This window comes from Trichoplusia ni, chromosome 28 (assembly GCF_003590095.1).
Source record: "Trichoplusia ni isolate ovarian cell line Hi5 chromosome 28, tn1, whole genome shotgun sequence".
In the NCBI taxonomy this organism is placed as follows: Eukaryota; Metazoa; Arthropoda; class Insecta; order Lepidoptera; family Noctuidae; genus Trichoplusia; species Trichoplusia ni.
In genome coordinates this window covers 1594971-1610573 of record NC_039505.1, presented here as the reverse complement: position 1 = coordinate 1610573, position 15603 = coordinate 1594971, and the positions used below count along the sequence as shown (strand labels likewise).

The following is a 15603-nucleotide window of genomic DNA, read 5'->3' as shown; positions in this document are numbered from 1 at the left end:
TGGATCTTTCGCTGAGCCAAGTATTGTCCCTATACACTAGAAAGACCGGCATTCGTATGCTACCTAAAAAGACCAGCGACGTCATTTTGACGCTAAGATGACCCTAACGTTGATATGAAATTATTATTATTATTAATACAGAAAAACAATAGCTGCTATTCACTACCTTTAATTTATATTATATTATATTAATTAGTTTTAATCAGAAAATCATTTGGAGCAAATTATAGATTTTTTTGATGTTCTACTCGTAACTCGCAAACAAGTTGCAGTATGAAATTATGACGTGAAATATTGCTGTAATTTTTCTATAAACAACCCATGAATTTAAAACAGCTATGTCTAAAATATTATGAAATACGTCCATAGGCCATCTACGAGTACCAGCTCTAACTGAGTATTTCCTTGCCATTTGATCTAAAATATCCACACCAAATTTTGTTGAATTATAAAATTCAACAGTTTCAGGAATTTTTTTTTCGCCCATGCCAATTTGTACACTCGGGTGTAGAGAATTACTAAGAATTATGACATTTTTGTTTGGTTTCCCCAGATAAACTTTCAAGGAAGGTATCACTTGCAATCAAAATATCATCAATAACAGGATGTTCCGATTGCCGTGATCAAAAAGATCCACCACGCATACCTCGACTTCCTCTACGCCTGCTTCTCGATCGGATACCACGCTGGCTAGGAACCACTATAGACGGTGTTTCTAATTCAATATCTTCGCTCGAATCTGAGCTGTCCCTCAGCAATGCGTCGTTGGTTGCCGGTATATAATCCGTGTCTGCCGTATCAATCAATTCAATGGCAATGACACTATCTTCTCCGCCCGATTCAGACTCCGAATACGGTAGATTTCGAAGAGTTTGCAATTGTTTTTCTATTTCTGACTCAGACATATTTCTACGCGCACTCATATTTATTTTATCCTAAATGAACCCAATATTTATAAACAATACAAGTTTATGCAGTTTACACACCACTAAGAGTTTCAACACTGATTGAAAAATAAGAAAGCATAACTAAATAAAGCGGTGTGTAATGTAAACAAATATTTCTAAGTAGGTAGGGGGTAGGTAGGGGTGCTTAGAAATGTTTGTTTTCGATAAGGTCGATTGTATCCATTGAGTTTTTTACAATGCGTCATTTTGACGACTGTGGTCTTTATAGATATGACTCATTGTATTTCGAAAACTACTTAAGATAACAGCCTTTAATTTAAATGGAGGCTATAAAACTGCAAAATATTAAAAGTCAAAGAGTGTCATGTTTGAATAAAGCATAACTTTCAAAATATGAGCACTTTACTTCACAGAATCGTCAATTTGACGACGGCGGTCTTTCTAGTGTTAATATATTTGTCACCGTAAACCGACGATATCAGATGTGTTTGAGATTGAACTATACAACATAATTCAGGCGTCAAAATAAGTTTTCCTTGGTGTAGTTTAGGTAGGTACCTTCACCAATCTTTAATAATGTATTAGAAAATTGACTATTATCTGGATTATCTCCAGTTCTCACTCGCATGTTTATAGTTAAATGCATCGATTGTATATCACGCCACAAATAAGAGCTTTTCAGGCAAGCCCTAACCTCATCAGCTCGGGTTCCCCGTAGTATTACCGGTAAGGTTTGTCGGAAATCACCACAAAATAAAACCGTGATACCGCCCATTGGTCGATCATTTTGTTTTATATCCCTTAAAGTTCTGTCTACCGCTTCTACTCCTTTTCGATGGGCCATCGTACACTCATCCCATATGATTAAATTACACTCGCGCATACCTTAGCTTTGTCGCTATTGCTTGAAATACTACAGGTTGGACTTTCCGTGCGATCTAAATCAATTGGTATTTTAAACATAGTGTGAGCAGTTTTACCTCCTGGTAGCAATGTTGCAGCTATCCCTGATGAAGCCACGGCAAGAGCAATTTTACCCTGGTTTCGAACGGAAGCTAATATTAATTTAGTAACCATATTGTCCCCAAATTATTTTGAACACTCTCGCACATGCGATCATAGACTGAACGTTGTTCTGCAGTCATCATTGGGACACCGCTTTCTAATATCGTCAGCAGTTCCATTGGGTTGTAACCAATCTCTGCGGAATATTCCCTTTTAGTAACGTCTCCGACTGAGGTTGGTGTTGGCAATTTTGGCAAACCATATTCACATAGTAATTTACCGCCTACTGCTGTTAAGTCATCCTGAAGAGCCAATAAACACTGATTTATAGCAAGATCACGGACGTTATCATTAGTTGTGCCTTCATCATTGTGAGATATATTCCTAAGAAAGTCTTCTGCAAGTTTTTCTTTATATTTTTCCCATAATTGTATAGCATCTGACAAATTACAAAATGTTAGTAATGTTACAAATAAATGGCGTAACCATCGTTGATTATCACTAATACAGGATTCTGCTAAAGCGTCATCCCAATGCTGATCATTTTCAAGCAAAGACGCGCTTGGCAAGCTTTTCTAAAATCTATAAATGAGGTTGGTCCTCGCACTGTGTGTAACAATAATCGCAAATAGAAACACTCAGCGTTGTTAGGATGAACGGTATACACTCTACCAAGAACATGTTCTGTGAAAATACCTGACTCGCCACCTACAGGCCTGCCACGGCGTCTCCGATTAAAGACACCTCGTTGCTTATTGTAGGTATAATACGATGGAACTTCCTCATACAAAAGAGATTTTGCAAAATCATCAGTTTGGCAAAGTCGAAAGAATGCTAATAAAGTTGTTTGTGTAGGGTTCTCTAATCGTTCTGTAACATTTTCGGCGTTGAAATATATACGTTGACCGCCTTCAAGATGAACATCTAGATGAGTCACAGGTGGATATCTTTCGTGAATGTTGAAACTTAAGATCCGCCGCACAGCTTCTGAAGAACTAATATATCTGCCTGACTGAAATCTAGTAATTTCATTATGTTCATTTCTCAACGCAAATGTAGCGTGGTCACTGCCCTTATTAATGTACTTACAAATATATTTTATTGACTCTACACTATTACACATTTCAACATTTATGTGAGTTTGAAATGTTCTAGACAACACAGGCGAATACGGAACGACCCACCTATTATCTAAAGTTACCTGTTGTCTAGACACTCGTTTTTCAACAGTAAAACCACCATTGTCTCTTCAACGACGACGATATAATGGGTATCCATCATGTCCTGTTACAGTTTCATCCACTAAGCATTTTGGATATCTTTTAGTGCAACGACCGTCTTGTATGCAAGTAGGATTCCCGTTAAATGCACCACATGGACCATGTATCATATGGGTTTTAACAATGTCGTATAGCACGCGATCTGCAATCGGACTTGGAATTTCAGCACTGATTAAACTGTCTACATCATTAGGTCGAACCTCATCTTTTAACCATAGCAGGATATGTGCGTGAGGTAAGCCGCGTTTTTGCCATTCAACACTATACATATAACACAATACTTCTTCAAAAATGTTATCTTTGGTAAGTAGATCTATCATTAATTTTAATTTTAAATGAAAAACTCTTGCGATTATATCATGGCGGTCATGCGGTGCTTGACCCTCAAGAAGCTCCCGAGTGATTTTATCCCACTTAGGATTGGTAGTTACTGTAATAAATAAGTCGGGACGTCCATATTTTCTTACGTAACAAAAAGCATCTTGAGTACGTTCGTGCATGTATCGTGGAACATCAGTAAAAAAAGAGGGTAAAATAACAAAACGGCCCATATTCACCGTATCATTATCTTGCTGCATGGCGTCGCGAAGGTGTACGTATTCTTCAGCGCGTAGCTGCCTTTGATTAGATCGTAAGTAAACTAACCTTTCGGTTTCAATTTTTGCATACATGTCAACAATAAACTGATTAAAGAAGCCACGAAAACGTTGAAAGTATACAAACCTATTCCGCCTCACTTGCAAGTGGTAACAATAAAATTGAAGGCATGAAATCTTTTTATTATAATTAGGTGCACCTGTGTGCGGATGTAGAAAATAAATAAAAATAAATAAAATTAAAAATGACCTAACAAATACTAAAGTGTACTCAGTGCAATATTGTAATAAATGAGCTACTATGCTTTATTCAAAATAAAATAGACGTAATGGACGAAGAAAGCCTAATTCGAATATGTGTGAGTGCGTTCTCGACCTCCGATATAAGTAACGGTAAAAATCTGTTATTTAACTCAATATCCACGAATACCCGCAACATCTCAAGACGCAAAAATAAGGATCAAAAGGATATCGAGGACATCATCTGCGTGTTCAAGAGTACTGATCCTGATAAAACTCCTTTGTTTGTAGCAAAGGATTTACAAAAGTTACCACCGGTCACATTCGACCATGTCGACGTCACAAAATTATTAAAGGATATTGTTTTATTACAGTCAGAGGTAAAACAAATAAAAGAAACTTACGTAACAAAGGATCAAGTAAATGATTTAAAACTGGTGAGCTACAACATTTCCGATAAACACATTTCACAAACTCAGTTCACTAATACACCACCGCCATTAAAAACACAATATTCTTCGCCTAAATTGTGCATAGATCGCGAGCCGAACATCGTGACCTTGAACGCGGAATGCGTAACAAGTGCAAGTGCAAGCGCACTCGACAGCGCGGGCCCCCGCGAAGCCACGCCCCCAAGCGTATTATTGACAGAAAATAAGAATATTAATTCTGTGAATAAAAATATAGAAAATATTTTTATAGCGGACACGAATTCAGTATTGCCGAACCAAACAAGTAGTTTAAAAACAAATGTATATGAGTCATCGAAAAATATTCACACTAATAATTCTACGTCATCGGCTGATATGTTGCGACAAGAAGGAAAGTGGAAGTTACCTGGTCCTAGTGAAGAGTGGGTCGAGGTTCAGAGAAGGAGGCTGAAAAATAGACACGATGTTGTCAGAGGCCAGGCTGAAGTCAAACCAGAAGACAGATTTAAACCAGCTACTAAAAATGTGTTCCTGTTCTTGTCGAACGTACACAAGGACACTTCGGAAAACGATATACAACGCTATTTAAAAAGTAAAACTAAAGAAGAAGTTACACTGCAAAAAATTAATATGAAAAATATAAAACCATACAATGCCTTCAAGGTTACTGTGGACAGACAAAACTTAAATATATTTCTGAATAATAAACTCTGGCCTGACGGTGTCACTTGTCGGCGTTTCAGAACATACAGACCTACCGATCAGGGCGGCGAACAACTATCATCATAATTATGGATTTAAATATTATAAAATTAGTCTCATTTAATTGTAAAAGCGTGAAACGCTCAACAGACGGCGTCGCTCAACTGTGCAATATTGCTGACGTCATTGCATTACAAGAAACATGGCTCTTTCCATGCGAAATATCGTTCCTGAGCACTATTCATAAAGACTTCGGCAGTACCGGCACATCAGCAGTGGATACGACTGCTGGAATAGTCAAGGGCAGACCTTTCGGAGGAGTAGCACTTCTCTGGCGGAAGTCGGTGTTCCAGAGTGTCTCCATCATATCGTGTTCTAATCCACGTATAGCAGCAATTCGTTTGGTTACTAGCAATAGACCATTATTGGTGTTCAGTGTGTATATGCCCGTAGACTGTAGTGACAATCTAGCTGAATTTACAGACTGTTTAAGTGAAATTAGTGCTATTGTGCAAGAATGTAATATTCAATCAGTATTTGTGTTAGGAGATTTTAACGCGCACCCTGGTGAGAGATTCTGCAATGAGTTATTAGACTTTGCGAGAGAAGAGAAGTGGGTTTGCGCGGATATAGATCGTCTTAGTGCATCAAGTACCTTCACATATATCAGTGACGCCCACGCAAGTAGGAGATGGTTAGACCACTGCGTTGTTACACAGGCAGCTTCTGAGTGCATTAATGACATTTATGTTAACCATGACGTGTACTGGTCTGACCATTTTCCACTCATAATAAATTGCAATCTTAATAAAGTTTCAAATAGTGTACCAATAATTCCACCTCGTAATAAAGTTAACTGGGGCGATAGGAACGTTCAGCAGACTTCGTCGTATGAAAGAATATGTAATTCAAAGTTAAAAAAAATAGATTTTCCTTCACAGTTGCAATTTTGCAGTCACACGCATTGTAGTGACGAGACACATAAAAATGTAATTAATAGTTTCTATTGTAAATTGGTGAATATATTAAGTGACGCGGCAATATCGACATGTCAATCTAAAAAAGGCAGGCGAAAGGTAGTTGCTGGTTGGAACAAGCATGTGAACGAGGCTTACAGGAATGCTAGGTTGAAGTTTACACAGTGGATATACAACGGAAAACCATCAAATGGTCTATGTTATGATGAAATGATTATATCACGTAAAATATACAAAGGAAAATTAAAATGGTGTCAAAACCATCAAGACCAGATTAAAATGGATTTTTTGGCTCAACATCATTCCAACTCAGATTTCAAAAATTTCTGGAAACAAACTAATAGTTTAAATCCTAAACCAAGCATTCCTGTAACAATAAACGGAATAAGTGAATCTAGTAGCATAGCAAATTTATTCAAAGATCATTTTACTGTTAAGTCCTTACTTGGACCGCCGTGCAGAGATTTTGACGTTAAAGCCCAAACTAAAATCACAACCACTTTTCTCGCTAAAGATATTAAGGCAGCCATAAGGAGTATGACTGGGGGCAAATCACCAGGTCATGATGGGCTTAGCGTCGAGCATCTCAGGCACGCGGGCTTCCATTTACCTCGGGTGCTCGCGTTATTGTTTAATCTATGTTTGAGCCATTGTTACCTACCTCCCGATCTGATGCGGACTGTAGTGGTACCTATTGCAAAAAACAAGACAGGAAACATGGCAGACAAATCCAATTATAGACCCATTTCTTTGGCAACAATCGTCGCTAAAGTACTTGACAGTGTGCTTAACTCACACTTCAACAGCCATATTAAGATCCATGAGGCTCAGTTCGGATTCCGGTCAGGGCTGTCAACCGAAACAGCTATCCTTAGTCTAAAACACACTGTCAAGTATTATACCGATCGGCGAACACCAGTCTATGCCTGTTTCCTAGACCTATCGAAGGCTTTTGACCTCGTTTCATATGACATATTATGGCAAAAATTGGCAGAGACGGGTATACCACCAGAATTGGCATCACTCCAAAAGTATTGGTACCTTAACCAGGAAAATCGGGTTAGGTGGGCTGGAGAACTCTCGGGTGTAGGCAGGTTGGAGTGCGGGGTTAGACAGGGGGGCTTGAGTTCACCCCTGCTCTTCAACTTATATGTTAATGAGTTGATTGAGAGGCTCAGCAGCATGCATGTCGGCTGCTACGTAGATGGTGTTTGCACGAACAATATTAGCTATGCAGACGACATGGTGCTGCTGGCCCCCTCAGTTGGGGCTCTCAGAAAATTACTCGCAGTATGTGAGTCCTATGCCTCATCACATGGTCTCTTGTACAATGAGAAAAAGACAGAGTACATGGTCTTTAGGTCTGGTCCCAGAAATCCCCTGAATCTTCCTGTTTCCCTCAACGGTGTTCCTCTTAACAGGGTACATCAGTTTAAATATCTAGGGCACTGGGTTACTGATGACCTGAGGGACGATGTAGATATGGAGAGGGAACGCAGAGCGTTGTCAGTCCGGGCGAACATGTTGGCCCGCAGATTCTCTCGTTGTTCGGGTGCCGTGAAAGTCACGCTTTTTAAAGCGTATTGCACTTCACTCTACACGGGGGCTCTGTGGTTCAGCTATACCCAAAGGGCTTACAACGCTCTGCGGATCCAATATAATAATGCATTCAGGGCGCTGTTGCGGCTTCCGCGGTTCTGCAGTGCATCAGGCATGTTCGCCGATGCTCATATCGACGGTTTTGACGCATTATGGCGTAAAAAGTCTGCATCCTTGCATAGCAGAATAATCGGGAGCAGCCACAGCTTCCTGAATGTGATAAAAACTAAATGGGATTGCCCACTCACATATGTTTTAACCCAGAGGACTAAGTCTCTCTGGACAATACAATATTAATTGTTACCATGTTTTTAAATTCTATGTAGTTTGGTAAAACTTGTAATGAACCTTTGTTGTTTTTAAATAAAAATTTATTATTATTATTATTATTATAATAACCATCTTCCCCTCGACAACATATCAGACGATATTGCAAACTGTCATAAGCCCTGTAGGTTTCGTAAATACGTTGCAAACGATTGTCTCTGGACCGGATAACAATATCACGCCTATCACATTCTTGGTCGACCAATACCACAGCAACTTCATTTGTGGATGGAGCATTATAACGCCTAGGATGTTCTTGAGTTGGACGCCTATCGGCATTTATAACAATTTTATAATTGCTATCATCATATCGAGGAAGAGCTTCTAGTGCCGATTTAAAACTGCATACATATGAATTAACCTGATGCAACATGTCTTGAAGTTGTGAAATTAGTTCAATATTAAATTCGGGAAATATTGATTTCTTATATTCGACTGTTCGTTGTTGTCGGATACGAAATATATTCGAAGAAACTTAGGTTGGTCTTCAGGCAAAAGGGATCCTATCAAATGGTAAACATGACCTTGTACCTTAAAAGTAGGCATGAAAGGACCTTTTGAGATTTGTTGAGCACCAAAGGATTTCATTTGAAACGCACTATTATAAGTGCGAATATTGTCTAAGAACTGTTTAGATTGCACATGTTCCCCTAAAAGTAGTGATTTCAATGGTTCCGGCGGGTCTGCGAAAGAAGGCAAATTTATTTTGCCTCCAGAACAACAGAAACCAGCCGACTCCTTACTCCACTTTGAAGCATTACAAAGAACACATACTATAGCCCATTAAAGAAGATGATCTGTAATCAATTGCAAGGATATAAGCAAACCCACTTTTATATTTGTCGGACCACGCCACCGAAATTCTAGATTGATCATCTATGTGTAAATCTAAGTTATTAAGACTATGTCGAAATCCGTCTGAGGCAAGACGGGCCTCTCACTGTTCGTCCGTTTCAAGAGACCGAATATTTTCGATTCTTAATCTTTCATTAGACAAACTTATTAATCGATCTTGTTTCAAAGAATTGTAATGTTCACGTACCGACTCTATTCGTTGTACATGCTCATGTTCATCTTCAAGAGATCGAATAATATTATGGTGCACCCTATCATTTGTCAATTCTCGAGATAAAATATGATGTTCGCGATCAGCTGTAAGCCGTAGTTCCCTTTCAGTGAAGGTTTCTGACTCACGAAACAATGTATGACGTTCTCGGTCAGCTGAGAGCCGTAGTTCTCGTTGTGAAGCAGTTTCAGCTTCTCGGGATAACACATGTTGTTCTCGGTCAATAGTAAGCCTAAGTTCTCGTTGAGAAAAGCTTTGAGACGCACGTGATGTAGCTCGTCTCGCTCTGTCAGCTGCTAATCGCATCTCTCTCTCTGGAGAGCTTGCATTGGCTCGAGAAGTTGAGGCACTAACTCTCATAGAGTTTAACCGATGTGCTTTTTCCTCTGCTGATTCTTGAGAACGCGCATTTCTCATCCTCTTAGCATCTCTCGAATTTCGAGATAAAGATGGTCGTTTTTTAGGTGGCATTTTGTATTTTTAATTAACGGTATATTAAATATAGCTGTTGCCCGCGACTTCGTCCCCGTGGGTAGAAGATATAAGTTATGATTCATACCTGCCCTGTTTTTTTTACATTTTCCATTGTATCTTCTCTCCTTTTAGTCGCAGCGTGATGGTTTATAGCCTAAAGCCTTCCTTGATGAATGGTCTATTCAACACAAAAATATTTTTTCAATTTGGACCAGTAGTTCCTGAGATTAGTGCGTTCAAACAAACAAACAAACAAACTCTTCAGCTTTATATATTAGTATAGAGTATAGATTTAGAATAGTGGATTATAAGTTTGAAGATGGTCGTGTTACTAAGTGATTATCGCGTAATATTAAAGTAAGTAATTGTTGAGGCGTAATTGATGATTGTGTTGTTAATATTGTGAATATAGATTGAGTAAAGTGACTTAATAATGTGTAGTGATTGGACAGCGCAAGGCTGGGGAGTTTGTTGCGCCGTTTGTTCTCTCCAGCGTGCTTAGCAAGCGGTGACGGGCGGGCGTTGTTGGGAATATGTCCAGATAGGGATTAAACGATAATGAGGCGTGAATGTGTGTTTTATTGAATACCCTATCCCGATGTCGGCTATCCTGACACCCAAAAGAGAGTTACGCCGACATCAGAATTGGGATGGGTCGACGTCCACAAGATAATTTGAGCTGACAATGAATATTGGAGAATTACATACTATGTCGCTGCCTTCCAATGCGTACTACGTTCAAGTCTACGACTAAATCGGAATTCTGGCAAAACGAAAGGATTAAAGGTTTGATGGTTATTGTACCTAGTAAGTAAAAAAAAAAACTCAACGCAAGTAAGTATAATGATTGTAGCCATGTGGCGAGGTATCGGAAGTTTAAACAAATTGTCTTGAGTGTGATTCTTGTGTGGTTTTAATGTTGAAAACTAATGATTGTTCTTATTACAGCGTGTCGTCTTATAATGTAAACTTCAAGGGACAGTTACTCAAGAAGCAAACTATGCCGTCCGCTATGTCTGTACGTTAAAAGCATCGAGGTAAACTGGTGCGGAGTGCAGAGAGTACGAGTCGAGGACTGCACTGAGAACTAACTTGACGTTGGTGCTTATGGTCGAGCTGCCTGCAGGATCACAACGGTGGGTCGATTACAATTTATTTTTGTTAAGGAGCTGCATATTAACTACGATTTAATGAGAGTTCTGCTATGAAGTTGGCTACTTAAGATTTTAACGTTATTGTTTTGCAATGCGGGTTGTGTACAGGACAAATTGACTGACATGTTGAACAAACCTTTTTTTTTTTTTTCCGGGGGGAAATCCTCATGGACTTCCTCCGCCCGGGGAGAGGCGGAGGGGTGTGCCGGACTCCGGCAGGGGTGTACCGGCTAAAACCCCCCGGTGTGTCTCCTCGCACGTGGGCACGCGGGGCCGCGGGAGTCCAAATTCTTCCGCAGCCCCGCACTAGTGCTGGCCCGGTCAGTCCGGGCCTCGCCTCGTGCACGGGGTAGTGAGGTGTTTGCCTACCCCGTGCACCGCCTCAGAGGCGCGCGCCGACACTCGCTCGCGCCTCCGCCTCGGGTCCATGGAATAGGGGGCGGGGGGCTTCCCCAAGTCCCGCGCCCCTGAACCCATTCATGGGGGCTGGAAGAGGGCGTTGTCCGCCCTCCTCCTGCGCCCGGTGCGCTTTCTGCGGCCGGGGAAGGGAGTCGAGATCTCCCTCTCCCGCTCCGCTGCTTCCTTCTGTGACATCACGTCCTCGCAGAAGGACACCACCGCGTCCCACGACTCTGCGCTACCGACCATCTTCCGCACTACGGCCGGCAGCGACAGATCGCCTCCTACTTCATTTGTGAGGACACGGCGCTGCTCTTCCCAAGCCACACACTCGGCGAGAGTGTGTTGCGCCGTGTCCTCCCCGCAATGGACGCAGTGGTGGCACCGAGCGTCCGGCTCCCTGTTTATGCGACACAGGTACTTGCCGAAGCAGCCGTGCCCCGACAGCACCTGCGTCACCCTGAACGACAGGGAGCCGTGCCTTCTCCCGAGCCAGTCGTCGAGCACTGGCCGGATCGCCTCGACGGTTGCGAGGCCGGCGGCAGGGCGCAGAAGCCTTTGCCGCCATTCCGCCACCAAGACCTGACGGAGCTCTGCTCACTCTGCGCAGCGACAGATCGCACTGCGCCGGTCTCGAGCCCCGTGCCCGCTCTTCCTCGCGCCATCGGTACAACGACGCGAGTACTTTCGCCTCCAGGTCCCAGGGCGGGGATCCGGCCAGTACGCAAGCTGCCTCGTAGGAGATCGTGCGGTACCCGCGGACGACTCTGACGGCCATCGCCCTCTGCGGTTTACGCAGAATGGCGAGTGTGCCGGCCGTCAGGTCCATCGCCCACACAGGGGCCCCATACAGGGCCATGGACCGCACGATTCCCACGTACAACCGCCTACAGGCGGTGCTCGGGCCCCCCATGTTGGGAAGCAGCGTTGAAAGCGCGCCCGCCGCGCCCAACAGCTTGGGTACCAGGCGCCGGAAGTGGGGTCCGAATTCCCATCGGCTGTCGAGCACCAATCCCAGGTACTTCATGGTGGACTCGACAGCTATCCGGGCCCCACTGACCACGATGTGTGATCCCGGCGCCGGCGCACGTCGGGGGCCATGAAACACCATGCCCTCGACTTATTCAGGGCCACTTCTAGGCCCAGGCGCCGGATGCGGTTCACCACCTGTGACACCGCAGCCGTGGCTATCAACGCCGCCTCCCTGTGCGAGCTCCCCCGGGCTGTGACTAGCGTGTCGTCCGCGTAGCACGTCAAGTCGGCGCCCGACGGTAGCTCGCCTCTCAGCACCCAGTCGTAGCCGATGTTCCACAGGAGCGGCCCCAAAACCGATCCCTGCGGAACACCGCACGACATAAGGTGCCGACCAGCACCGTCACGTCCCCGATGGGTGACGCACCTATCCTCCAGATAAGCCCCTACTGTACGACGGAGGTAGGGAGGCACACGATGATATTTTAGGGCCTCCCGAATACAACTCCAGGGTAGGGTGTTGAAGGCGTTGGAGATGTCCAACGACACCGCCAGCACCACCCCACCCCGGGACACTGTCTCCTCCGCCAGGGCCCTCACGCGCATGATGGCGTCTATGGTGGAGCGCCCCCGACGAAAACCAAACTGGTTGTCGTCCAGGTCCGGCCCCTCTCTGCACAAGTGGCTGACGAGGCGATCTGCGATGATTCGCTCGAACAGTTTGCCCGCCTCGTCTAGCAGCACTATGGGCTGGTATGCGGACGGCGAGTCCGCGGGGCGCCCCTCCTTTTTGAGCAGGACCAGCCTCCCCTCCTTCCACAAACTGGGAAACTGACCCCGCTCGAGGCATGCCGTGAAGAGCTCCCTCAGCTGGGGCTCTAGCTCCTTCAGAGCTAGGACGAGAGCACGACCGGCAACTCCGTCGGGTCCGGGCGCCGTGTTCTTCGCCCGGAGTTGCGACACGGCTGCTCTCGTCTCTTCTTGCGTCACCTCGGGGACATCGGTGCTCTCCTCATCAGGAGAGTCTGTGGCTGAGGGCGAAGCCATCGCCGGGGGAACGTGTCCCGTCCGCTCAGGGAAGAGGGCCGACACCACCGCCTCTAGCAACTGGGGCTGCATGCCCTGGACCACTGGGGGCGCCCAGGGACGCAACTTGCCCCGTACCCAACGGTAGGGGTGCCCCCACGGATCCCGGTCCAGGGACCCCAGCAGCTCCTCCCTGGCACGCGACTTCGAGTCGCCGATGGCCAGCCACAGAGTCTCCTTGGACGCGCGGTACACCTCATACAGCGCGCCCTCCTCGACGGGATCCCGTCGACGTCGTCTCCGGTATCGAGTGTACCGGCGGCGAGCTGCGACGCACTCAACGCGCAGCCGCGCGATCTCGTCGGTCCACCAGTACACCCGGCGCCTTGCGGACCGTTGGCTTACACGGGGCATGGACGCGTCGCAAATCTGCGTCATCGCCCCGCGAAACCACCGCTTCGACGTCGACGGGGCCGTCCGTCGCCGACTCCCAGATCCAGGACTGGACTAAGGCAGCTTCCTCGAGTAGTTCCCTGTCGATGCGCTTGAGCGCCCATCGGGGGCCGTCGTTGATCGGGGTTGTTGGATGGCGGCCGTTCGCGGTCTGGGCGGAGACGTCGAACCGGATATAACGATGGTCCGATAACGTCTCCACATCCACGGCGACACGCCAGTCGCGGACTCGGCCGGCGACAGAGGGGCTTGCGAACGAGACGTCCACAATCGACCCGCCCCGCTGCCGCACGCACGTGTATTCCGATCCCCGATTCAGGACGACCAGACCGGTCGTCACCGCCCACTCTTCCAACACCTCGCCCCGAGAGTCAGTGACCGGAGATCCCCACGCCGATGACTTGGCGTTGAGATCCCCGAGCACCAGAACGGGACGAGGGTGGTAGCGGTTCACGACGGCGCCCAACTCGACAAGGAAACCCTCGAAGTCGGCGAGACTCTTGTTGGGGGAGAAATACGCCCCCACGACGGCGATGCCGTCCGAAACCGCGGAAACCCAGCCGCGGCCCCTGGACGGGTCGATCAGAGTCCCGCCAATAATGCCACCGAACCGTCAGCGCACCCCAACCAGTTGTCACGGGCGGGGACGAAGTACGGCTCGGCGACCACAGCCACGTCGATCGACCACTCTGCCATGCTCTGGAGTAGAAGATCCTGAGCTCTGGCAGAGTGATTGATGTTGCCCTGGAGGAAATGGAATTGCGCCATTATTGACAATCCATTTCCCCGGCAACAGTCCCGGACCGGGAGTCGGTCGCGGAGCTACCAGCCTGCGGGAGCTGCGAGGTTACCCCGGCAGGCTTGGAGCTCCTCTCCCTGCCTTTTTGGCAGTGCTGGTGGGCATGCCACAGGCTCCCCCGCCCAATCTGTGTCCCGCCGGCTTCCCCGCGGCCGAACACAGGCAGCAGTTTAGCGCGGCGGAACACTGGGCCGCCTTGTGACCGGGCTGACCGCAGCGATAGCAGAGATCGCTGCGGTCTGCTGCGGAGGTGCACTTTGCCCGGACGTGCCCCTTTTCCAGGCACCGGAAGCACCTCAAAGCCCGGGGTTGCAGGAGTTTTACCCTCGCTGCAACCCAGCCCACCTTCACTTCGCCAGCTACGGCGATCTTCTTCGCCGACGCCACGGGGCACCGAACCCAGACTACGCCGAGTCCGGTGGCGTCGGTGCGTATGTCGCCGGCCCGCACCCTATCCGGCGGACACTCTCCGCTACGGGCAACGGCCACCACCACTTCCTCGGGGGTCACGGAATCATCCAGACCGGTGATCCGCACCTCTGCGGTTTTCACCGGTCTGGAGACCCGGACGTCCTCGGGGTTGAGGACCTCCCTCATCTTGGCGGCTACAGCGTCGCCTTTTCGGCGCTGCCGCTCGCAGCACCGGCCACCTCGAACAGCCGCGCACCCGTGACGGTCTGCCTGACGGTGACGGACTGGAGGCCAAGATCTGACAATTTGATCTTGGCCTTGGCCTCGGCAATGACCGACTGGTACGTAACGCCGCGCTCCGCAGCCCCGGGCTGCAACGTCAGCGTCACGGCCTCGGAACGCGGGGCACGCACCGTCGGCCCTTTGCGACCGCCTTTGGCAGTCCGTCGCGCAGGCTGCGTAGCCGCCTTTGCCCTTGGCGTAGGGCCTGGGGCGCGCGCTGCCGCTGAGTCCGCCTTTGCGGCTTTGCGGGCCTTCTTGCGGCCCACGACTGTCGCCCAGCTCTCACCCTTAGAGCCGGCCGTCGTGGGCTGAGCACTTGGCGGGGCTCCCTCCCGGGCTTTTTGACGCCCCCCGTGGGCTTCCCCTGGCGAGGCGCAGGCCTCGGCGGCTCCTCCATCCCCGTCTTGCGTCGGCCGCTAGGGGCGGACGGAGGGTTTCCGGGGGAGGCGCCGAGACACCGCCTCTATGCGGGCATTGACCATGCTCCCGCACTGGAGCATGC

General features: G+C 47.2%; 1 protein-coding gene across 1 annotated transcript; it reads right to left on the bottom strand.

Moving 5' to 3' along the window:
* Positions 1–14456: 14456 nt before the first annotated feature.
* LOC113506012 lies at positions 14457–15005 on the bottom strand. The gene has a single exon (XM_026888872.1). It carries the CDS (start codon positions 15003–15005, stop codon positions 14457–14459), a length of 549 nt encoding a protein of 182 aa, XP_026744673.1.
* Positions 15006–15603: the final 598 nt, after the last annotated feature.